We start from the raw sequence: 26,139 nt of genomic DNA on the forward strand, positions 1-26,139 counted from the left end.
CTCTTAATACTTTCCTAATACGTATCTGTTTAAAAAGCTTCTGGCAATAACAAGTACCTTGCCATGAGTTTACTTCTTTCTGTTCTCCCCCTGTGGTACTTGCCAGGTTTTTGTGATCTAGAAATTTTTTTTTTAAATATTTTACCCACCATGAGCATCTATTTTAACCAAATTATGAGGTTTACTGGTTTTCTTGGCTCACCATTGTTTCATATGTACTACTACTTCCTCCTGAATTAATTAAGAAAATATATGAGTATATACTTTGGTTATCATTCTAGAGAAGGTACATGTGTGGTAAATATTCTAAAATACACGTCTGACAACTTCTCATTTTGCTTGTTTTCTCACTTGGACTGAGTATAGAATTTCAGTTCCAAAGTATTTTTCCTTGGAATGTTTTGAAAGTATTGTTCCATTATTTCCTTTTACCCAATTTTCCTGTTCATGTGTAGGAAATCTGGTTTTTCTCTCCTTCTAGAGAAAAAAGGATTTATACAGTAAGGGTTTACATTCTGCTCTTAACTGTTCTGAAATTCATCATGATGTATGTTGGTGTAGATACTGTTCCCCTTTTAGCAAAAATAACTTGTGCGGAAAACTTAAAATATATGCAGAAGGATTGAGCTAAGGTATGGATTTAAGTAATTGCATAGTGTCTGTTATTTCTAGAACTTGAGGGTTCAAGGTCTGTCTTCTTGATTTAATTCTATCCCTCATTCACCTTTATTTTTATTTTATTTGTTTGAATTGAGCTATTTTTTTTCAAGAAGGGCTCTTGTGGGATATACTTCTCGAGTGCCTCAACATTTGATAATGTATAATATAGTTTTTATACTTGAAAGATAACTAGATATGCCTCAAAATCCTAGCTTACTTTTTTAAAAAAAACACGCATTTTTATTGATTTCAGAGAGGAAGGGAGAAGGAGATAGAGAGAGAAACATCCATGATGAGAGAGAATCATGGATTGGCTTCCTCCTGCACGCCCCCTACTGGGGATTGAGCCCGCAACCCGGGCATGTACTCTGACCAGGAATCAAACCCATGACCTCCTGGTTCATAGGTTGCCGCTCAACCGCTGAGCCACGCAGGCCAGGCCTAGCTTACCTTTGTTATGCTACCATTGGCATTAACAATTACTGAGAAAACTTGAAAAAAGAGTATACTGATTTTTTTCCCCACCTTGCAGATAATTTCTTTTTCTGCCTGGTTGCCTACAGCCAACAAAATTCATTTCCCATCTTTACTTTCTTTCTTTTTTTTTCTGTTGAAATTTGTAAATCTACTAGGGTGTATCTTGGTGTGATATTGTGCCACCTATGAAATTTTGATTTCCAGCATTCCACTTTCTATGCTTTGGCAATTTCAGGATTGCCAATGACCCATCACTTCACTGTCCATTATACTACGCACACTCCTTTCCTTCTACCTACTTGTGCCTGATGCAGTGCAGCAAACAGACTAGGTCTTGCTTTAGTGCAAGACTGAAATCTCAGACCGGTAGTGATACTCCCTTGACAATCCTACTACCCTTCCTAGTATGTCCACACTCCTGCTTTCTCAAATGACTGTCACATATTAAGAACTCATTCATCTCCCCACAGTGAACCACCTGTCTGCGCCCTCATTTTCAATCTCCTGTTCTTTTTCAACAGCTGAAGTATCTCTGGTTTTCCTCAAAGGTCAAGTGTTTGAGCTTGTACTCTGGATTACCTTCCAGACTTCACAATTCTCCTTTTTTTCAATGAATCATTCCCTCAGCGTGATTAAAAAAAATAATCTCTCTCAACATATTATCCCTCCAGCAACTACCACATTTTAGTTCCCTCAGGGCAGAATTTCTTTTTTTTTCCTGCTCAGTTCTCTGACTCCTGTTTTATTTTACTCCAGCTTTATTGAGGTATAATTGACAAATGAAAATGTGAGATAAAGTGCACACCATGATGCACATATTTTCTGAAAGGATTCCTTCCATCAAAGTCATTGACACTTCCATCAATCACAGATTTACATTTGTGTGTGTGAGAATATTTAAGTTCTACTCTCTTAGCAAATTTCAATTATATAATACAGTGTTACCAACTATATCACCATGTTATACATTAGATCCTCAGACCTTATTCATCTTATAACTGCAAATTTGTACCCTTTTACTAACCTGTCATGATTCTCCCAACCCCTGCCCCTGAGGAACCACTTTTTCATTCTGTTTCTGTGAGTTCAACTTAAAAAAAATTCTACATATAAGTTATAACATATTTGTATATATTGTTTTAGTCCGTTCATCCACAGACACTTAGGATGTTTCCATACCTTGATTATTATAAATAATTATAAATGAACATGAAAGTACAGGTATCTTTTTGAGATAATGGTTTTGTTCCATTGGATATATACCAAGAAGTGGAACTGCTAGATCATATGCTAGTTCTATTTTCAATTTTTTGAACACACATAGTGGTTGTACCAATTTACATTTCCACCAACAGTGCCCAGGGTTCCCTTTTCTCCACATCCTTGTCAACACTAATCTTTTTTATAACAACCATCCTAATAGGTGTGAGGTAATATCTCACTATGGGATGTGTTTTTCCCCCCCCATTTACCTCATGGTTAGTGATGTTGAGCACCTTTTCATATACCTGTTCACCATTGCATGTTTTCTTTGGAAAAATGACTATTCAGGTCCTTTGCCTATTTAAAAAAAAATCTAATTATTATTACTTGCTTTTGAGTTGTATGAGTTCCTTGTATACTTTGGATATTAACCCCTTACCAGTTCCGTGGTTTGCAAATATTCTCTTCCATTACATAGGTGGTCTTTTCAGATGGTTTCCTTTTCTGAGCAGAAGTTTTTAGTTTGATACAGTCCCACTTGTTTATTTTTGCTTTTGGTGTTGAAAGAAAATCATTGCCAAGACCAATGCCAAGGAGCATACCCCTATGCTTTATTCTAGCAGTTTTATGGTTTTAGGTCTTACCTTGTAGTATATAATTCATTTTAAGTTGATTTTTGTGTATGGTGTAAGAGAGTGGTCCAGTTTCATTCTTTTGCATGTGGCTGTCCGGTTTTTCCAGCACTACTTATTGAAGAGACTATGTTTGCTTACAGTATTCTTGGCTCCTCAGTTTGCTATTCTCTCCAAAACTGACCTGTGTGTCTGTTTTTATGCCAATACCATAATATTTTGATTACTATATTATAATATAGTTTGAAATAAGGAAGCATCATGCCTCCAGCTTTGTTCTTCTTTCTCAAGATTGTGTTGGCTATTTGGGGTCTTTTGTGGTTCCCTACAAATTTCTTGAAAGAATGACCTATGGCTGCCGTTTCCACTTCCTAATCTTGGGTCCTTTCTGTAACCCTCCTGGTCTACCCCCAACATGGAAAGTACTCCTGAAGAGATCACCAAGTCTAATTATTGCTTCTCTGTCTGTGTCTTATTCTATATCTCAGCAGCATCAGACACAAGTGACTACTCCCTATGTGTTTGAATAATCCATTCTTGTAACTCCCACAGCTTCACACTGACCTAGAGAACTTCCTATCTTGCGGGAAACTTATTTTTAGTCTTCTTGATATGTTTTTTAACATATATTTTTATTGATTTCAGAGAGGAAGGGAGAGGGAGAGATAGACAGAAACATCAATAATTGGCTGCCTCCTGTACGCCCCCTACTGGAGATTGAGCCCACACCCTGGGCATGTGCCCTTGATTGGAATCAAACCTGGGACCCTTCAGTCCGCAGGTTGATGCTCTATCCACTGAGCCAAAAAGGCCAGGGTGTCTTCCAAACATTTTTAATCACTCTAAATATTGTGGTGCCCAGAGGTCAGTCACTACTTCTTCCACTCTCTATATTCTTTCTCGGTGTTCTCATCCAATCTTATGATTTTTAAACACTACCTATTTGCCAGCAATCTATAAATATGGCATACTTGGTGTTATCACTGGAAAGCTAAACCATATCTTACACTTAACATGGTCAAAACAGAACTTTATACTTGTAATCACACTTGTTTCTTCCAGTCTTTCCCTTGTCAGTTAATAGTAGTTTCATCCAACCAATTATTCTAGTAAATGCCCTAGAACTCATCTTTTATACCTCTTCCTTCATCCACCATATCCAGTCCACCCATCAGCTAGTTCTGTTGATTATCTCCAAAGTATATTCTGAATATGTCAATTTCACCACATTTCTATTCGTCTATGCTTTTATCTGAGCCTCCTTCACCTCTCATCTGGATGATTAAAATAGCCACCTAAATGAATCCTGCTTCTGCTCTCACACCCTTACATCATCTACAAAGCCATCAGAGGTCTTTTAAAATGTAAATTAGAGAATAATAACAACTAGCCCTTAATCAAAATGTAACTATTTTTCAAGGGCTGTTCTAAGAATTTTTTACATGCATTCCCTAATTTAACGCTCCCAATAATCTTTGGAGGTAAATGACTCCATCATTCCTATTTGTTTTTAGATGGGAAATTTGAGGTACATGGGGAGGCAAACTTGCTCTAGGTCATAGAGCTAGTAGGCATGAAACTAGAGTTCTCATACTTATCATCCATCTTTAGGGCACACACTCTGAGTCACTCTGCCACATGCCCTTAGCATAAAACCAGCTCTTTACCATGGCCTGCAATGCCCATGCCTACCATTGGGCTTCAGCTACACTGGTTTTCATTCCTGTTCTTTGCTCTTGCTATTTCCTTATTTTTTCTAGTTCCCAGTTCAAATGTCACTCATCAGAGAAGGCTTCCTTAGAAGTGTATTCTAAAGTAGTTCCCATCCAGTCACTAATCTTACTTTCTTGAAAAGATTTACCACTCTATGAAGTTATCATGTTGATTATTTCTTTATTTGTTTGATGAATGCTCTTCCTGACTAGAACATAAACCACTTGAGAGTGGGGTTGAGGTGGAGAAGGGAAAACTTGTCCTTCCAGTTTATTATGATCTCCCAAGAATCACAAACATAACAGATGTTTGGTAGATAATTGAATAAATGAGTGACTCTTCGCAACAGTGTTCCATGGAGTGGTGGGCTCTTCTGATATGCTGAATTAAATATTTTCTACAAGAATTTCTTCTACAAGTACTCAAATATAGTTAAACATTTTTTCCTGTTTTATTTTTTAGTTTTCTTTTTTCTCCAGGGACTTCATTTATACATATACTGACTTTGTTTTCTACCCCTGTCGTCTTCTTATTAATTACTTCCATATTCACATTACTGGCTGTGTTGTCATCCCTTTCTATTTTTTATTACTTCTAATGTGATGTTAATTTCTGTGGTAGCTTTATGTTTTTCCTAAGCTCTGTTAGACCATTATCTCTTGATATTGCTTTATCTTTTTTCAATCTCTTCTTTCTATTTGAATTTTGATATCTATTAGAGTTACCAAAACATTTTTAAAAATCTTCTTCTTTTGTTTTCTGAGGCATTTAGTCTAATTCTTGTTTATTTTGTCTTCTTTCTCTATCCACTTCCCACCCCAGTATATATATGCATTAGTTGTAGTTTTGTGTAGTTATTCATCTCTGAACAATTTTCTCCAGTTCAGCTATTTGCTGAAAAATGGTGTAGGAGATCACCAGTGCTGAACTGGGCACAACCCATAGTTTCAATTCAAGGCTGTTGTATAAATAAACTCTCACCAAATCTGTGATGCTCTCTGTCCTAGGGACATGTACTCTCAAGCTTTCAGGTAACTTAGGAGGTCAGTGTGGCTCTGCGTAAAGTCTTAGTATGTCAACACGATTTCTCTTTCCCTTCTGTATCTTTTGACACTGCAGTACGGAACTGGGCTGCTACAGAAATATTCCATACCTCTCTCATTCACCTATGTCCTTTATCTTCTAATCGAAGATTGTCGGATGAACATTTTAAATTGGGGCAGTTACTTTTAGAGATATATGTATTCTGCCAAAGCCTAAAGAAAAATATGCTGCTGAACATCTGTGTTTTTGTTTGAAATTTTCTATTATTTCAAGAATATTTTTCAGCCTGTGGTTGTGACCATTTCTTCACTTAATCTAAAACAGTTCTCTTTCTCCCTTGTTATAGTTCTAAAATTTTCACAGGATGGGAGTGAAGTAACACATTTTTATTCCATCGTCTTTAAAATGAAGCCTTCTCATCAATTACATTTATATAATGTTAATGAAGTCCCAAAAAGTATTTTGTTGGCATTTATTGAAGTATAATTCAGATGCTATATAATTGGTGTTTTAAGTGTGCAATTCAATGATTTTTAATAAATTAAGTGTGCAATCATTGCAAACTAGTTTTAGAACATTTCCACCTCCCAAAGGGATCCCTAGTGTCCATTTGCATCCACTCTCTATTCCAGGAAATCATTAATAGATTCATTTAAAAACTTATTTTGTTTTTTACCAAAATAATAAATTATTAATCTTCAAATGTTCCTCCAAAATACCCACATTTCTCTACGTACTGGAGGTTAGGAGGGAGCAGCAGGTTCTTAATTAAAGGAGGGGAGCCACCCATTTTCAAGGAGAAGGAAGACTGTGTAGTAAGTAGGCTTCAGCGCCCCAGGTGACAGCACCTTTGGGAAGAAGTGCTGAGATAGCATGCAGGGGCCATGGCCAGCTTACATGGCATGAGACTTTGGCTTGCATTGTAAAATCATAGCATTTTAAACCCTTGAAGTCATCTCAGAGAAACAGCCCTACCTCCTTGCTTTATAGGTAAATTAACTGATGTTCAAATATGTTGAAAATATGGCCAAGGTTAGAGATATCCAGCCTGCAGTAGGTTTCTGGAGATTATCTGCTTCTACTCTCCTTATTCATGGAATGATTAGAAAAGAGATAGAGACCATTAACTCATACTTCCATTTTGCTATATGAGCACAATTGCTGCAAGTTTTTTACCCTTCTAAATTCAGTGCTTTAGATTTACAGGACACAGAATTAAGAAAAACAAGAGGGCATATATTCTAGGATGGGCATAATTGCCACTGCATTATCCAGAACTTATTGCATTGGCTAGACCCTGAGATGGAGGAAGTCTAGCACAACTTGAAACAGCTGGGGAAATAATTGCCTTGCCGTTGGGATGATTTTGGAATAGTGCCATAAATCTGTCTTGGAGTAGAAATATTAAATAAGCGACATCATCCCTCATAGCCTTACCTATGCAGCCTTCTCCGTCAGGCCTCCGGGTCATTCCAGGCGGGCAGATGCACATGAAGGTGCCGATCAGATTCTTACACATCATGCCTCTGGATTCACAGTCATGTAGCCCTTCAGCACATTCATCCAGGTCTATAAAATAATTTTAATAAAAAAATATAAAAATAGGAAGTTCTCAGAAACAAACCATTGTTTAGCACTTTTAAAAAATATTTTTTATTGATTTCAGAGGAATGGAGAGAGAGTTAGAAACATCAATGATGAGAGAGAATTACTGATTGGCTACCTCCTGAATGCTCCCCAATGGGGATCAAGCCTGCAAACCAGGCATGTGCCCTGACCGGGAATCAAACCATCAGCCATGCCAGTCAGGTTGTTTTGTACTTTTAAGTCATACATTTGGTTTTTGGAGTCTGAAAATGTAATCATGTAGGAGCTCCATCTTTTTAAACTGTTGGCTATATTCTAGATTTATAAGTTTCAACATTGGTCCTACTGGTAAGAAGTCCTGGAAAGGACAGTCTTTTCTTAATGAAGAGCCCAAGAGTGTGACAACTGGTGAGCTCCTCAACCCATCTTATCTTTGACTTGACTGAACAGATCATCAAGTGTCTTGTTTCTAGGTATGAAAACCTACCAGTAAAATGCTGTCATAAACATTTCTGTAAAGCTCTGAAAGAAGACTGCTGAGAACTATAAATCATTAAGATATAAGATATTCCCAGCATGGCAAATAAAGGTCTAACCACTTCCTTGCCTGTGGCCTTACCTTTGCACATCTTCTGGTCTTCCCTGAGGGCGTATCCAATTGGACATGTGCATTCATAGGACCCGAAGGTGTTCATACAGCGGAAAGCACACAGCAGAGGGTTCTGGGCACACTCATTGATATCTGATCAAAGAGACAGGCAGCCAGGGGCTAAGCTGAGGGCTCTGATTATTTGTTTAAATAAACACTGATGAATTTACTTGGCAGTTACACAGAAAGCAATAGGATAATCTGACTTCCACTTCTGGTATGGAGACAGTATCACTTACTTTCACTTGCCTAACAAGCTCATCCTCCCACAAATAACTATAAACTCTAAATGCACATGCATGTGCACGCACACACACAAACACACACAAAAACTATCTAAAACAGTTATTTGGTGATAGTTGAAACTCAGCAAACAACCAGCAAGGAATAAGTTCCCAATTTACTGTTTTAAAAATTACAGCACCTGGCAGGTAAATCTTCAGTAGAAACTTTCTTGGCTTCTGTAGGAGTCTTGGGGCAACCAAGATGGCTGAAGAGTGAGGGGGAACTCCAAAAAGGAGAGGGCCAGAGACTTAACCAGGTGTGCCTGTGCGTGTGTGTGTGTGTGTGTGTGTGTGTGTGTGTGAATCAAAGGGGCCAACCACTACGGTTTAAAGAACAGAACTGAAATCTGAACCACTGTCTTCCACACGCCTGTCGGTCTGCTTTCATTTTCATCCAAGTTAACTGCCTGCTAAGAAAAAAGCATCCACATTCCTAGAAGCAATCTAACTGATTCCAGAAGATATCATTCACAATACCCAGGGTATAATCCAAAATTAACCAACACAAGGAAGAGCCAGGCAAATGGCTCAAGGGAACAGACAATCAATGGATGCCAACTCTGAGATGACCCAGATGCTAGAATTACCAGGCAAGGGCATTAAAGCAGCTATTGTAACTATGCTCATTGAAGTAAATACATTTGTGATGAAATGATCATCACTTGAATATCAGGATACTATAAATAAAAACTGAGACATTAAAGAAGAAATGATAAGAAATTATCACTTGCCTTCACAATTCATCATGGGCCCTGGCTCAAAGCCTTCATTGCAATTGCATTCAAAACTCCCAATAACATTAGTACATGTACCATTTCCACAAGGATTACCAATTGAACATTCATCAGTATCTGAAAAAGAGTAAGAAAATGCCATAAAATTTGGTGGAGTTTTAGTAATCAAAGCACACCCATGACTATCTACCTGGCCCTCACACATTTCCAGGTTCTACGCAGGGCATTCTTGACTCTTGTCTCCCACCTCAAACCCCTCCCGCGGCCGTGGCTGACCAGCCTTTGTGAAGTGCAGAGGACTGAGGACCCTGAAGGATCAAGTGTGCTCTGAGCCCCGAGACAGCCATGCCTGCCCTGAAATCAAACTCAAGAGAGGGATGTGGTCTGCTGTAAGAGCAGGCATGCAAAGTCATAAAGCAAAATGGATCTCTTTCCCAGTTAGTGGTTTTGGCAACTGTAAATCTCTAGACACATCAGATTTTGTATATTTTGGTTGAAGGCAGAGTTTGGGCAACTCTCTCCACTTTCACATAAACCAGGCCTACTGGAAAATGTAGGATGGGAATAGAAAGAGCAGTTACTAGCCATTTATCCTGGCTTTGCAAATCCCACCACCACCCAGGGTACCAGAGAGACCTTTTGCTGAATATGAGACATAAAATAGAACTTTAGGTAATGTGGATTCAACACTCACCCACACAGCGTACTCCAGTGTAATCCAGGTTGTAACCCATTGGGCATTCACAGCGAAAAGACCCATCTGTGTTGATACACTGACCATTTGAACAAATGCCCGGGCTCTCAAGACATTCATTGACATCTAAAATACAGAATCGCCCAAGAATGTCCTCATATGGAAAGATATGCCGAAGCTGTGTACACCTATTCAAAATTTCTAAAACTTATAAACACTTCTATAAGAGAAATATATATTTCATATACAACAACATAGTCTTACAAGTGTAATGCATGTGATATACAAAAAATACTGAATATGTATACTAAATACAATATGCTAGGTATGACATAGGAAAGTCAGCAGGATTTATAAAATAAAGAACAATAATATATTCATATAAAAGAAGACTATAGGAGTGAAATATATCCAACCACACCTTCTCGAGTATCATGAAGACTAGGAACAGTTCCATGGCCATAAGGACACAAATCCTGGAATGCAACTACAGAGAAAAAAATAAAAATTCTCCATCATTGAAGAGTCTCAACTACCAGAGAACTTAAAAGCTGATAAACAATCTATGTGCAATTAGACTTCTTTTTTTTTTATAAAGCTGTTTTTAATAAGAGCCTCTTATTTTATTTTTATTATTTATTTCAAAAGCAGCACTGAGCTTAGAGAAGATCTCCTGAGCTTTCCCAGCTCCCTCTGGGGTGCCGCCTACTGAGGGCTTCTGGTTCTCTCTACTCTCTGCGCACTGAGCAGCTAAAGAGCCCTCTCTCCTCATTACACATAGATGCCACTTCTGACCTGGAGGCCAAGCCAGTCCTGAGCTTGCTGGGAACTAGCCTACAATTCAGTTGTGCTAACAAGACCTGGAGGCTCTTGGTCTCTTCCAGCAAATGGCCATTGTGTTGACTCAGCTTCCTTTTAAGACCCTGAGAGCCCTAGTCTGTGATACAATGGGACTCCCACAGCAATTTGGAATATAATTTTAATTTTCTTCTGGCACCTTTCTAATTTTATTTATTTTTTATTTTATTTTTATTTATTTATTTTTTATATATTTTTTATTGATTCTAATTTTTTTGAAGGAAATTAATACTAACCTTGGGTGTGTGTGTGTGTGTGTGTGTGTGAAATAGCAGGGTAACTTCCTGTGCTTACACATGTTGAATACAGATGTTAAAAGAAGTCCCTCAGATTAGGTTTTTCAATGAACCATTCAAGTTTATGTGTGAGGTGTTAATTTCACCTTCAAAATATTCATAAATTATGTAGTCAAACCTACTAACAAAAATTCCCAAAACAGTGCAAAGGGGTGTTTTAGATTGTTGATCTCACCTTCATCATCTTTGGGACACAGCTCACAGGGGTCCCCCCAGCCCTCTCCTGGCATCTTACTACAGCAGCATTTTGCCTTTGTGGTGTTGAAAGCTTTGGGTACAGAACACTTTCCATTTTCAAAGTTTGTGAAGCAGAAGCTCTGGCGAGTATCTATTCAAGAAAGCAAAATCACAGACCTCCTTATTGGTCATTTAAAAAGATGGAATAATTTGTATAAAACTCTATTTCTGAGAGAGCATTTCTTATGGGTTGAACATATGCAGATCAGATTAGCAATTAAAAGACAGGTCTGGAAATCCTCAATGGCTGATTTCATTTGCCAATTTCAGTTGACTTGTTTATAAAATGTTATTTAATTATTTAAAATGATTAAAATATTTTTATAATGTGCCTTGGAAATTTGAGAAATTATGCTCAATATTAAAATGATTTCCAGATCTCTTTTCTACCATCACACTGTTGCCTAAAAAAAAGAATGTAGGTAACTTTCATTTAGTTAAATCACATAAAACACAATTCATATATGAATGTACTTACAAATCTATGTCAACAACATAACAGAAGAGTAAAACAAGAATTTTTCATGAAAAATTTAAAATATGAAGAAACAAAACCAATAAATCAAAGTACCTTAAACTTTGTCCAGTGTAAATTCTTTTGAGACCTATATTTTTAACTCAAAGATGATATAATTGCCATAGACATGTACTTTATAGTGACAGAGATCAGTGTAATGGGTTACTGTCTAACTTTGAAGTTTCTAAGAGTGAATTATGACAGAGAAGTGATTTTAAAGCTTACCAAAGCATCTCCGTCCATTATCAGACAGCACAAAGCCAGGGGGGCAGATACACTGGAAGCCCCCAGGAGTATTGGTGCAGGAACCAAAAAGACAGATGTTGGGATCTTCGTCACATTCATTTATGTCTGCAGAACAGCAGAATTTATTGATTTAGTCAAATCAGCACACTGCTCAATATTTCAAGATAAATAATTTGTTCATACTACAATAGTCCACTACCCATGGGCTATTTAATATAAAACAAGATATTATATGAATTTTATACTTATTATTTAAAAGTAAACTATTATTTCTTAGAAGTCAAAGATTATATCCAATTTCAATCAACCATGTGCCCTGATATCTCAAGTTAATCTCTGGCTCCCTGCCCTTGGTCCTTAGGGGTGTATGTACATCCACCTGTCTACCTGACATGACCAGTTCAATCAATATCTTATGGGCAGTGCAAGCTCAACTGGTTCCCTTCTCTGATGTTCCTCTGAGCAACCTAAGTTGGGATCCTGTAGTCACCTTTATTCTTCACTCTGACCTTTTAACCTCCATATACAAACAGCATGAGGCCTATCAATGCTATCTCCTTTGTACATTCAAACTCACTATCATTTACCACTGGGATTATCGTAAATCTCCTGACTGCAGTATCTCCCTCTTTTACCCTATTCTCTTCACAATGCCATCAGGGCTGTCTTTCTAGTTGAAAATCTGTGCCTATGGAATTAGGACTCAGACGTGTTTTGAGAATTTTATTGTTCCCACTTCACCCCAAAATGGTTCCTTAAAATAAATAAGGATTCCTTACCAGTGATGTTTAGCTTTTTTTCATAGGAGGTGCTTATGTAATGGGTTATTTTAACTGAATGAAGAAACATTACATAATTCCAGACATGAGAGAATGCAAGCTCCATGAGGACCTGACATGTCTGTCTGTCTGGAATACTAATGCCCCCTCAGCTTAGTCTAGCATACTATCTGGCACATGCTATGTTCCTAATTTATATTGGCAGAATGTTCACGAGTGAGTTATATTCCATTCTTTCTAAAAACAAACAAACAAACAAAAAACCCTGTAATGCTTCACACTGCCTGTAGGACTAAGTTCCATCTTGCCAATACCCTTTACCACACTTGTGTTACCTGTGTCCTCAAATGACCTCCTCTGCGCTGCCCCTTTCCTTGATTATAAATTCCTATCAATATTTAAGAGCCACCTCGAGTGTCACCAATCTTATGTGGTGAGCTTCCTTGACATACCTCCTGTCACCACTATCATCATTATTCCCAGCCTCCTCCTCCGCTCCCACATCCTGGACATGCCTCCAGTATAGTGTCTCTCACACTGGATTATAACTATCTTTATAAAACAGGTTTACCAACACAATATGAATTTCCTGTTAGGCAGTAAGTTACCTGAGGCAAGGCCTGTATTCCAGCACCTAAAAGGTGCCGTGGTCACTATAATATCCATTGTATGTATACACGTGTAAACATATGTGTTTGTGTGTGAGTGTGTGTGTATATAGTCATGTTAAAAAGCATTTCATCTGGGAAAAGTTGATAGAGATTCTAGTCTGAAGAAAACAATCTTACAGTGAATTAAGTTAACTAAAAAACAACTTTTCAGAGATGCAAAATGGTGGCATGGCCAACAATGGATAAAAGAAATAAAATATTTCTGAAATGTAATGAAATGTAACTGGATCATAGATGTTTTCACCAGGAGAAAAGGTAGCTGAATCTTTCTGACACAAAGCAGCACATCTACATCTATTCCCTCTCAACGGGTGATACACTGCTACTGTCACTTTTCCATAAAGGGGTGGAGCACAGGTACAATGAAGACTGAGATTAAATATGGTAAAGAAAATGAAAGAAAGGATCTTAAATATTTCAATTTTGCATTAAGGTGCTTCTATTATTATCTTTTTAAGTATTAAAACACTAGACAATCTTACAGTGAACTATACAAATCAGACAGAAAAGGGAGAAGGTATAAAGACCAAATTGGAATGACTAGGGATACCCATTATATGTAATTATATGGGCTGAAAACTAATTAAGTTTGATGAAGTAAACTATTCCCTTCACTTCTGTTTGTATATGTCCCTTGAATGTGGAAAGTAGAGCTACATGGAATATTTTTAAAAAGTAGATAACTCAAAGGACAAAAACCACCTTATCAATCACACTAAGATTCTGGTGCTTCTGAATTTCAACAAGACTGTAAAAAATAATTTGTATAAAAGTGAAATCAAGTAACTGTAAAAAGTTGGGCCTGCATCACATCCACCAGGAAATTCTGGGACCCACTTCTGATGTGGTTACAATGTTCTTGTAAGCTGGAAGAGTTTCAACAGAAAAACATCTGTTATGACAAACGGATTAACGTTTTCTGTTCTGACATGAGGCCTTCCCAAGGAGAAAAATGTCTCAACAGCAATGTCAAGGTTTTCTGCTTCACATTTCTAGGACTCTGGACACCTTTAATAGATGTTTTAAAATTGGTTGCCAAAGATTACATTTTGTTTTTATAGACACTCTTTAAATTCAATAGGAAGTCTCTGTTGGCATTTGGAAAAAAGATTAGAGTACACTGAAAATTCTTTTCCTAGTATAAGACTTATGTTAATGAAAAAGCCCACATCCCTAGACCCTGTATTCCCACCAATACACCTTCAAATCATTTCTGATGATTCAATAAGACATATGTAGGCAGCTGTATGCTTAAACTCTTTGGGCCAGCATGCTTGGACTGAGTAGACTCCCACAGAGTCTGTAGCAGGTCTTATTACACTGACCAGCTCGGGGGCCTCAGCATAAATATTAGCCTCACCGATGCAGTTCTCGCTCTTCACTTCGTACCCCGGGGGACAGATGCATCGGAAGGATCCCTCCAAATTCTGACAGGTCCCGGGAGAGCAGGAACCGGGAAGGGCTACACACTCATTAGTATCTTGAAAGAGAAATGAGAAAAATTATTCAAATATGAGGTCACTGTTGTCAAGTGACATAAACATTAATGCAGCTTGGGCTCTCTGTTCTTCCAAGTCACTATGGACAAATACGGCCAAGATTCTCTTTTGACATCTTGGGTATTACTCATTTGACAAGAGGCTAATTTCCTTGTTTTGTTTCCTTTGTCTACTTTTACTGAGACACGGATAGTTTCAAGCTCTATCCCAATAAACATTGTGCACATGAGTCATTTTCAATTGTTAGCTTATTCCTAATAAGAAATATTTCCCATGGTACCTTAACTTGTTCATGTGATCAGATAAACAAATGAAAATGTGAATGAGTCCTTAAGTGGAGCTTGGGGCAGTCACATCATTATTTTACAAAACAACTTAAAGACTTTATTATTTAGATACTTACCTATACAGTTCTTTCCATCTGGAGTTAGTTCATAACCTTCATTACATAAACACTTAAAGGAGCCAATTTCGTTAAAACACCGCCCATTTCTGCACACCTGACCAAAAAAGGAACTGCACTCATCTATGTCTGTAAGCAAACATGAGTTGGATTTTAGGAGAGAACTCTCACACGTATACTGTGTCACAAGTTGCAACTTAAAACCATATTTCTTGGAGCACATTCACAAAAACCCTCCACTACAATTCCCCATCAACACAGGGAAATAGCTCAGATTGTAAGCATCACCTGCCTTATAAGGTCACATAGAGCCCTCCTGTATTTCAACCACCAGGGCACATTTTTGATATTACTATAACTCAGGAATTTATAAGCAAATTTACAAGTTGAAGGTTTAAGGTAAAATGTTCCCTTCTTTCCAGTTGAAAAAATTTCTTTTCCCAGAGGCAGAAAGATATGTAAGTTTAACTTGACTGCGTAGCCTTGCAAGGACCTCACCTGGAGATAAGCTGACTATATTCAAAGGACAAGTAATGGAGCACATTAAATATAGAAAAATCAATTATATTAAAAAGACTAGAATTGCTGATAGAATATACAATCTGGAGGGGGGGATTAGTGTTAGGTTTCCAGTTAAGCTTAGGTTTGACTGCATTTGAGTAATCTGGGTTGCTTGAACATTGTGCTTTGATCAGAGCCATGCCCCTGTCTTTAGTTCTCCATGGCTGTGCAAAGTGTCTGAGAAATGATAGACAAGATGATGATAGCTGAATAAAATGTCCAATTAGCTCAAAAGTTTTCCCAGTGCAGAATTTTGAGACAAAAAAGAAAGAAAATAAAACAGAGGAACATATGTTGGGTTAAATTGGGAGATAGGTTTGAGCAGGGATAGTCCCATAATGGTAGAAAGCCTGAGTTACTTTCACATACCTTAAAGGATCATGTGAATTAAGAGATGTTATGTTTAAAGTACCAGTATAGTGCCTGGCACATGATAAACAAGAAATACTGTCAATGCTGGTTGTCATTTCTCTTACTATCTCCTCCATCACATATAGGCACCTCCCCTACTCACTAGCAATTATTATTTTCATCAATATCTGTTAGGGGCAAAGGCTAAAATCCTGTACCAGTAGACAGTTTTATTTTCCACTGAGAATCTAAAGTTGGTCCCAAAAAGATATCAGCACATGCTGTTTCTGTGGGAAAAAGCATCATCCCTGGCTTCAAAGCTGCCGGAAAATAGAATTTCAACACACAGCATGTTGTTAAGTTGGAGACTGTCAGTATTTGAGCATTAACCAAGAATGGAATATATTAAATACTAGCAATGGAATATATTAAATACTAGTAATAACGCTGAAACAATGACAGGTCTATCTTCAATGCCATTTAAGAGGTAAAAAATAACCCCAAACCACAGCACAGCCCCAATACATCTATCACCTGCATGGCCCTTTGCCCTGAATCAACTGGTTGATGAAGTACTCAGCACAGCAGATTGTTTTGTGATTATTTATGCCAATACTAAGGCTTGAGTTAACTAAAAATTAGTCAGCAGTATCACATAGCATTTGGCACACATTTGTAATTTTAATGATAAAAATATTTATTCTCTGGTTTTATTTTTCATTTCATTATATAGTGTGTAAACAAAGCAGAAGCAATAACCGAGACGGACTGAGTACTTACCCAGGCAATCATTATTATGAGTGAGTTCAAACCCTGGATAGCAGAGGCAGTTATAGGATCCAACAGTGTTTTTACAGGTTCCATTTCCACATGGGTGCCGCTCACACTCATCCACATCTACAAAGAAACATTGGCTCAAAGTAATTCAGTGTTTAATTAGAAAAACATAGCCTATTAAACATTCACATTATCTTAAACTACTGATTTATTTAGATTGCCCTCATTCAGCATAAGGAACTCCTATTTATTTAAGGAAAATGAGTATGAGGTAGAGAAAACTCTGAATTACAAAATTACTAGAGGCCCGGTGCACAAGGTGGGAGGTCCCTCAACCCAGCCTGCATCCTCTCCCAATTCGGGACCCCTCGGGGGATGTCAGGCCTAAACTGGCAGTCGGACATCCCTCTCGCAATCCGGGATGCTGCATGCACCAGTGACCATACTTTTCATACAGGTGAAAGGCATCTTGCTATTGTATGGGCAGCTACATTTTGTTGCCCTGATTATAAAAAGTAGTACATAACATGATCCTTCTGAGGCAGTAGTAGGCTGACCACAAAAAGTGCAAGTCCATGTCATCGCTGCATCATCCTGTTTTTTCAGTGTTAGAGTAGCCTTGCCAGGCTTTAATTTTTAAATCTAAGAGACTGTTCCCAATATATAGGGTAGGGTCCCTAGGTCTGGCTGGCAATCAGGGCCATCTGTGGGGCGACCAGCGGGCAGGGCAATTGGGGGGCCCCTGCTGGCACCCGCCTTGGCTGGTGGCCTGGCGCCGCCTGCTGCTGCAGCCAGTGCGTGTCCCAGCAGCCGGTCATTTCGCTGTTTGGTCGATTTGCATACTAGGGTTTTATTATATAGGATAACAAAAAGGTGACATTTAATGACTGACAGGCAATGTAACACTCAGAATGAGGCTAAGCAAGCATCCCCTTAGTGGAGATGTTTTAACAACAGTTTACTTGTCAACTGTAGGGAAACTAATCTTTTGAAACACTAAAATAATTTTGTTCTATTAAGAATTATTAAACACTCCTCCAGACATTTATAAACCTTAATTTGATCAGCACAACAAAGATACACTTTAGGTCCTAGCGTTTATGAATTCGTGAAACCCAAATTGAAGCAGTCGATTAAAACTCAGTATCATTAGCCTTCAAAACAATGAAATTAAGAAAATATTTACAAGGTCATTCTCATATAAGAGACCCGGTTTTCTGGACTATGAATTTCAGCGTGCTGAGACTCCTCTACCGTGCAAAAAAGATACTGGTCCTTAGGAAGGAAGCGTTGTTTAAGAGAGGTATTACCAAGGAGTCTATCTGACTTTTATCCTGGGTGAATTGTTAGGATTCAGGGCAGATTTCTCCATATGAATTTCTGAATCATAAATCTCATATTTTTTCTTAGCAAATCCTATTCTCTAAGAGCACAGCCAGGAGAAGCATGTATAGGCAAGCATTCTCAGAATGTTCCTGCCAATAGGACCAGATTCTGTTTGTCCTTTGAATAAGCATCTCCTAGAGAAGTTTCCTAGGGACAAGTCCATAGTGGGGCCCTTAGGAGGCAATGAATGAAGGAAGATTTTCCTGGTGGTCCATACTCTGTGGCAGCTGTATCATACACGAGTTCTGCAGTTCCGAAATCTGACTTCACTCTTCATACAGATAGTATCTTGAATACCCAAAGAGTAGATGCACAACTTTAGCTTTCCTAAACTGAGAACATGCCAATTATAAACCGTCAAGTTACAATTTGACTTTCCTCCTTCAAGCTCAAAGCGTGGAGAACTCTTTCTGCAGAGCCAGGGCCAGTGGCTGACATCAGATTTAAAGAGTTACTCTGAGTTCCAAGGCATCCAGCCATCTGTTTCTGAAATCTTATTAACCAACAGCTCAGCAATTACTTACTGAACACTATTATTGCTTAACTAATCATTACATTGGCTTCTGTTGTTTCTAAAAAATGTCTTTAAGAGTTAAAACACAAACGAAGCAGATAAATCCCATGTGTTCAATGATTTGGGGGAAAAAGTGTATGCATATATGCATGTATGTATGTGCATGTATATATTGTCATTTCAATACTGTCACTCTTACTACTCCCTTTTCTTGAGTGGTACCAGAGAGGGTGAAGGACAGCTGGTACTGCACTGACTTCCACATGACCCCGAGTGTCCCAGAGCCCAGGTTAAACATGTGAAAGACATCTGGGGAAAAAGGTTGGAACACTGAACCAAGGAACATTTGTAAGCAGTGTGTCCCTGGCTTGCAAATTTTATATTGAATGAAACCATAAACAGTTTAGCATAGTTAACTTTTTGCAAGATTGTTTCTTATAAAGACATGTTAATTTGGCAAGTGACCAAACTGTAATCTCTTCTCGACGCTCAGCTCCATTTCGCCCCTGGAACGAATGTTCTCCTCTTACCCATGCACATGGTCTGGTCCTGAGAAGCCTTAAAGCCATTGTGGCAGATGCACTGGTAACTTCCTTGCAAATCAACACACAGGCCATGACTGCAAACATTAGGAATTTCTAAACATTCGTTGCGATCTGAAACAAAAATAAGACACGTTACACGTATCTGATTTTTATTAAGATTCCTTCATTTCTTTCACAGGCATGTTTCTATAACCTGTTATTAATTATTACAGATAGTCTGAAAATGAACCATGACAACAGCTGAATCAAAACAAAGCAAGGCTTTCAAGCATCCAAGACTCTCTCTTTTAAAATCATGCAGTTTTTATATGTTGATTGCTATCTCGAGGATACTATTTTATTTTTGGGTCCAATCCTAGGAAAATCCACTGAAGGAACCTCTTTTTTTAAAAAAATATATTTTATTGATTTTCCACAGAGAGGAAGGGAGAGGGATAGAGAGTTAGAAACATCAATGAGAGAGAAACATCGATCAGCTGCCTCCTGCACACTCCCCACTGGGGATGTGCCCACAACCAAGGTACATGCCCTTGGCCAGAATCGAACCCGGGACCCTTCGGTCCGCAGGCCGACGCTTTATCCACTGAGCCAAACCGGTTTCGGCAGGGACCTCTTTTCTGAACAAAATAACCTAATGTGTATGGTGAAATAGGTTTAATATTAATGAATGAATTTACCAGGAAAATCTTTCCAAATTATTTTTGGAAATATTTTTTTATAGAAATGCACACACGACTTTTCATTGTAGGAAATCTAAGGAATGCGGTGCTCAGCGCTAGAGAATGAAATTAGTCTCCTTCTTACCCACACAGGCTCCGTTGGGTGAGAGCTTGAAACCCGCAGCGCATTCGCAGCGGTAACTGCCAGGACTATTGATGCAGTCTGCGTTTCGCTGGCAGAGATTATCGCCATTGCTGCACTCATCAATATCTGGAAGAATAATGATTTCATTATTGCATTAGTATTACATTCACTTAACCATTTGGTGATCAACTCCTACACACTGAGAAAGGAGCTGTAAAAAAATGACAAAGCTGTCTAAATCATAAAGCTGTCTAAACCATTTATGTCTGCCAAACTTACTGGGATAAAGGTCATACATCATTGAGATTACCTTCACAGACCAGGAGCAGATCATTGTAACTGAATCCTGTAGGGCATTCGCAGCGGAAACTGCCAATCTGGTTGATGCACACACCATTTGCACAAATGCCTGGAATCTCTTTACATTCATCAATGTCTGAAATTGAACAGATTTGATCAAATATATGTCGTTCTGCTTAATGTACTTACCATAGAACCTTGTATAATGCCATATGTACACTGGGATGCAAACTCACTCAGTGTCACAGAAATCAATTCTATACTGGTATGAATGACTTTGTGCTTCATAAAAGCATACAGACTATAAAATACACTATTTCCTTTAAACAGTGATGGAAAAATTTAAGTAAGCTGATCAAATATACCAAGTGCTTTTACTGTCAATGTAGCAAATGAACTTCCTGGGGAATCACACCTTCTCTTCAGGTTACATGATAAAGAAAGCTATGTTTTCTTAATTTTAAGTACTTTTGTGTATATGCATTGCTAATAGAGACTTAAAATTACATTACTTTTATAATCTTTGAGGAAAAGTAGAATGAGAAATAGAAAGTACATTTAAAAGGAAGGAAGTGATACAGCAAAAATACAACAGAAACTTAAACATATATGTATGAAAATAACAACCAAAAGTTAAAATAGGGAGGGTTATTTGGAATCCTGCAATGTAATGTTCATGAATAGGAAAACTACAGTTTTAGCTTGCTTGACATGTATGAAATCTTGAGATAACCACTTAACTATCATAACTTAATCAACAGACTATGTCGATACAATACCATTATTAGCACTTGATTAGATTCCGTAAACATGCTATCTCTTTCTTGTCTCCCTATATTATATCAGAATTCAGATTATTACATTTTATGGTACTTCAAACTTTAAAGATATTCAATAGAATTTTACAAAATGCTACATAGATGTATTAAAATAAGCATAGTATGTAAAAACTCACCAACAGCTTTTCCTGTGTGAATGTCAAAGGTGAATCCAGGAATATTTCCACATATGGTTTTAAAGTCAGCTTTAAAATACAAACAAACAAAATTCACTCTTAAAATTCTCAAACTCCTTCAAAATAACATTTTACATAGTAACACTTTCATTGCCAAATATCTTATATTATTCACAACCAGACATTTTAATTTCAATTATATTTATTTGCAAACAATACCTGCTCATAGATCCAAAGAGTAGGTCTAAGCATTCTTTACCATTATTGTTATTATTGTTAATTGTTATTGTCATCGTTAACTTTTTAATGCTGATATTAGAAGATAAATCATTATAAGATAAAGTATATACTTTAGGCACATAAATTATTAATTTTTAAAATATATTTTATTGATTTTTTACAGAGAGGAAGGGAGCGAGATAGGGAGTCAGAAACATCGATGAGAGAGAAACATTGATCAGCTGCCTCCTGCACACTCCCTACTGGAGATGTGCCTACAACCAAGGTATATGCCCTTGACCAGAATCGAACCTGGGACCCTTCAGTCCGCAGGCCGACGCTCTATCCACTGAGCCAAACCAGTTATGGCCATATAAATTATTTTTCTTTTGATATGCAGGGCTTTAAATGATTCAATTTATATAGATTGAAAAACCAGAGTAGAGTACAAATTTTTAAAAGGATTACTCATTGCACAAAGGCATAGGCATAAAAATAATTCTGTGGTGGTCAAGTGGGTCAATAATGAATAATATATGAGACATAAATTTTGTCTTTTTTAAAACTTAAGTGTCTATTTGTTAAAATGTGAAACTTGAGGCATCAAAAACAATGCATCTTGGAATAAAATAGAGAATATAAGAGTTATTCCTACACATAATTTACCAAACTAATAGAAATTAAAACAAATTCCAATTTTTAAGAAGCAGGTTGCTACTGATGCCCACTGCTACACACATGAGCAAAACTCTTGAAAAGAGTATCAGGTAAAATATATACAGCATACTATATACTCCAAGTGCTATCAGGGCAGTCTCTTTGTCTATTTTATCCACCATGCATCCAGAAGATATAGAGAAGCACATAACAGATGGTTTCTAATTGCCTGGAAACTTGTGAACTGTAATTTATATATATCACCTCGTTTAATCATCCTTATAAACATATGAATTAATTACTGTCATTGTTGAATTACTGGTCCTATTTTATATGTGAAGAATCAGTTTCAGAAAGGATAAATAATCTATACAAGGTCAGACAATAAGTGGCAGAACTTTAATTTAAACATAGACCTTCTCCCAAACCTAAGCTCTTTACTTCCTTTTATAAAAAAAAAAAAGTGGTATTTCATTCCCCAAACCAATTGTCAATTTCTAACTGATGGAGTTTTTAAATTAGAGACTTGTAAAATGTTTCTATTAGATTTTTCAAAACACAACTATGGCAAGATACGGTTAAGAAAATCCATTTGCCCATTGAATTTTAGCCACTAGGAAAGATCCCATGTGTCACTTTTTATCAAGTTTCTCATTAATTTTTCACCATCACATTCAATAAAACATTTCAATACATATATTCTAAGTAATATCTGGTAACAAATGCATAATCATTGTTTTACATTTGTCCTATTTGATAAACTAACTCTTAGCATCTAAAACTATTAAAAATGAACACTTTCCAGGTCATAGACAAACTGAAATAGGCAACATTTTTAAGATAATTTTTTTGCTTGTCTCTATATTCTTTCAAAAGAATCTGTGCTTGTAAAAAACATTTTACCATGTAACATTAGTTCTATTTTCTGCCTAAAAATTTCAGAAAGTTCGAGGGGGGAAAATGCTAAAGACTATTTTGACAAAAAGCTGCTTCTCTGTAAAGTTTGCTCAAATCCATTTTTTGCATATATTTCAAAAATTGAACCAAAAAAAAGCAACACAAACACCTTACTGCACTTGGTAGAGTTTAAATCACCACAAGTTTTTCATCAAAATATTACATCTTCCAGGTCTAGCCCAATGACACAAAGTAGGTATTCAATAAATATTTGTTCAGTGAATAAATGAAGAGTTAACCAGGATGGTATAAGATAAAGAATTTAAACGGACCAGTGCTGTAAACATGAACTCTTCAGCAATGGGGCTTGTTTTCAGGATCCAGACTCCTATTCAACAGATAGATCAGAATTTAGTGTTTCAATCCCAAAGAGGGCCACTTGGGCTTCAGAACTGAGCAGGTCTGGTTTTAGTATGTTTGCTTTTACTCTCCTGCCATCTGTATTCGTGTGCCACTGATTTGGCCTTCAGCAGAAGCAGGAACTATGTGCTTACCTGTTCCTGGTGTTGGGCAAGGTTCACAAGGTTTGTTCCAGGCTTTTCCCACATTGTATGTGCAGCAGCACATCCTCTTTGTCACATTAAAAGGCAACTCATTCTCACAGGTGGTTCCATTATAGCTTCGGTAGCAAAAGCTTTTTCTCATGTCTACATATAGAAAAACAATAAGCCAACCAATCATATCAGCAAGCAGCTAATAATGAAGCCCATGCACCTGTGTATGCCAAACTGTCACCATTAACACAACTCTAAAAAGTTTCTCAGTCATTTAGGGGTCTCTGAAAATAATTCTTTAAGTTGAATATAAATCATTTATAGGTTAACATCTCTCCTGTTTTTAAATAAAGGATTTCATTTCTAATTTTTTTGGGAAACAAAGTTAATAGATATTTGTTTCTACATTTAAAGGTATTTATTTATTTTAAAAAGTATTACATATTAAAATTTAAATGTTCTCATTTGTAAAATAATGTTAACTTTATAGAAATGAAAAATTAAAATTATTTAAAGACATGTAATTGTAACATTTGATGAAATTTTCTACTTCAGACTCATTTAAAAAAAAATGAAACAATCTCTTTTTTCTTTTTAGCACTAAAGTATAGCTGATATACAATGTTATATTAGTTTCAGGTGTACAACATAGTGATTCTATATTGATATACCTTAGGATGTGATCATCCCATGTTTAGTAACCATCGGTCACCATACAAAGTTATTACAATGCCATTGACTATATTGCCTGTGCTGTACATTACAGCCCCGTGACCTATTTATTTTATAACTGCATTAAGGAGTAACAAAAAAAAAATGTAACTACACAGCCAAAGTCCAAAAACATGATACAGAGCCAGAAGTTTATAAGACTTTGAAATACTTATTCATAAAGATTTAATTTCCATATTTTATGCAATAATTCTGAGATATAAGCATCTTACATGGGAGTCACCAACTGTGACCTAATTAATCTCAGAGACCTTTACATACCCATGCAGTTGTGGCCTCCGTTGACCTGCATGTATTCAGGTGGGCAAATGCAGGTGTAATTTCCCAGAGTGTTGTAGCAGGTCCCAGGGCCACACACACCAGGATGTGCAAAACACTCATCAATATCTAGAGTAGGCAAGAATATCCATTAATTAAGATATTTCCACATGAGTCTTTATTATTTAAACTACTGAACAAAAGCATAAGGTGATTCCCCAAAATCATATTTTCATAAAATTCAGAATTTAAAGCAATTACATTGAAAATACTTCAAAATATGATGTATCCTTCTTTAAAAGAAACAACCCAATATTAAAAAATATAAATGATCAAAAGAAATTATTTCAAAGTGGCAGAAAATAATTTCAAAGGCAACTGCATTTTTTTGATTGAAATTTCATATTCTTCAAATGGAATTGCTTTAAAGCGTACTTTCCTCTTAGTCATTTAAACTAAATTTTAGTGTCAACTTTAAACTGAATCCAGTTAGGAGGGCCTTTCTGTTCATAGTAACCTTCAAATTAGTGCACATTAAGAGATTCTAGAAGCCATGCAATTGCTGATTGTTCTCCTTACTAAACCATATTTCTTCCAGATGTATTTAACATGTTCCAAAAGAAAGGTTATAATGGAGATGTTTACAAGTTTAATGTTCATCTTTTGAAGCCTTCATTGGTACCATCAATAAACATTGAGATTTACCTGTAAGCCAGGACTCATAGCTACAAAGATAAGTAAGCTACAGACCTTGCCTCAAGAAGCTCTCAGTCCTGTGGGGAGATGGCCCCCTAAAAGGATGACTATGGTGCCAAGTGATAAGCGGGGGATGGAAGCAAGAAAGGTATCTGCATCACCTTTGAATTTCTTCATAGTGGTCCAACGTGTAGTCCAACATATTAAAATTACTGAAAAATATTAACTTAATAGTCTCATTCAAGCTTACCTATAATCCTAATTAATATTTGCATTAATAACTTATTTGATATTGAGTATCTTCACCCTACTCTGGTTTTCCCCATTTATATTTAATTAATCCATTTACTCAGAGAAAACCAATAGTAAATTATTGCAAATGAGCTGTGAATTTATCTATCTAGCAGCATTGACATGAAAAGAAAAAAAGCTATGAACCCGTCTCAACAGATACTTGGATAGAATGTGAGGATGGAACATTTTCCCCAGGCCTGATCAGGAATTTTGTTTTAAACAGCGCTGACTGTTTTTTAGGTGCAGATTCACCTCACCTTCACAGATGCGGGTTTCCTCGCTGAGGTAGTAGCCCTGTGGGCACTCGCACTGGAAGCTCCCGAAAGTGTTGATGCAGTTTCCTCCCTGGCAGAGACCTGGTAACTCCTGGCATTCATCAATGTCTGCACAAGGGGAGACAGCTCACTTACAACAAAGACCATCCCAAAGGACAAGAGTTTCTGTTGCTTCCAAACA

General features: G+C 37.0%; 1 protein-coding gene and 1 long non-coding RNA gene across 2 annotated transcripts in view; one reads left to right on the forward strand and one right to left on the reverse strand.

Annotated features, from left to right (window-relative positions):
• The window catches only part of FBN2 (fibrillin 2), a gene marked incomplete at its 5' end in the record, with an annotated part of 254,497 nt that overhangs the window by 21,590 nt on the left and 206,768 nt on the right, over window positions 1–26,139 (reverse strand). The window contains 17 exons of the mRNA XM_081088909.1: window positions 7,167–7,298; window positions 7,936–8,058; window positions 8,981–9,100; window positions 9,678–9,803; window positions 10,099–10,164; window positions 11,007–11,159; window positions 11,811–11,936; window positions 14,642–14,761; window positions 15,184–15,312; window positions 16,876–16,992; window positions 19,303–19,428; window positions 20,122–20,247; window positions 20,432–20,557; window positions 21,377–21,445; window positions 23,704–23,856; window positions 24,697–24,822; window positions 25,941–26,066. Of these exons, the coding sequence (XP_080945035.1) occupies window positions 7,167–7,298; window positions 7,936–8,058; window positions 8,981–9,100; window positions 9,678–9,803; window positions 10,099–10,164; window positions 11,007–11,159; window positions 11,811–11,936; window positions 14,642–14,761; window positions 15,184–15,312; window positions 16,876–16,992; window positions 19,303–19,428; window positions 20,122–20,247; window positions 20,432–20,557; window positions 21,377–21,445; window positions 23,704–23,856; window positions 24,697–24,822; window positions 25,941–26,066 (2,064 nt within the window). The remainder of the gene's footprint in view (window positions 1–7,166; window positions 7,299–7,935; window positions 8,059–8,980; window positions 9,101–9,677; window positions 9,804–10,098; window positions 10,165–11,006; window positions 11,160–11,810; window positions 11,937–14,641; window positions 14,762–15,183; window positions 15,313–16,875; window positions 16,993–19,302; window positions 19,429–20,121; window positions 20,248–20,431; window positions 20,558–21,376; window positions 21,446–23,703; window positions 23,857–24,696; window positions 24,823–25,940; window positions 26,067–26,139) is intronic.
• Window positions 1–26,139, forward strand: part of LOC308517666 — a 45,134-nt gene that overhangs the window by 701 nt on the left and 18,294 nt on the right. The gene's annotated exons all lie outside the window — the stretch shown is intronic.

Source organism: Myotis nattereri (assembly GCF_964212035.1).
Source record: "Myotis nattereri genome assembly, chromosome: 4".
In the NCBI taxonomy this organism is placed as follows: Eukaryota; Metazoa; Chordata; class Mammalia; order Chiroptera; family Vespertilionidae; genus Myotis; species Myotis nattereri.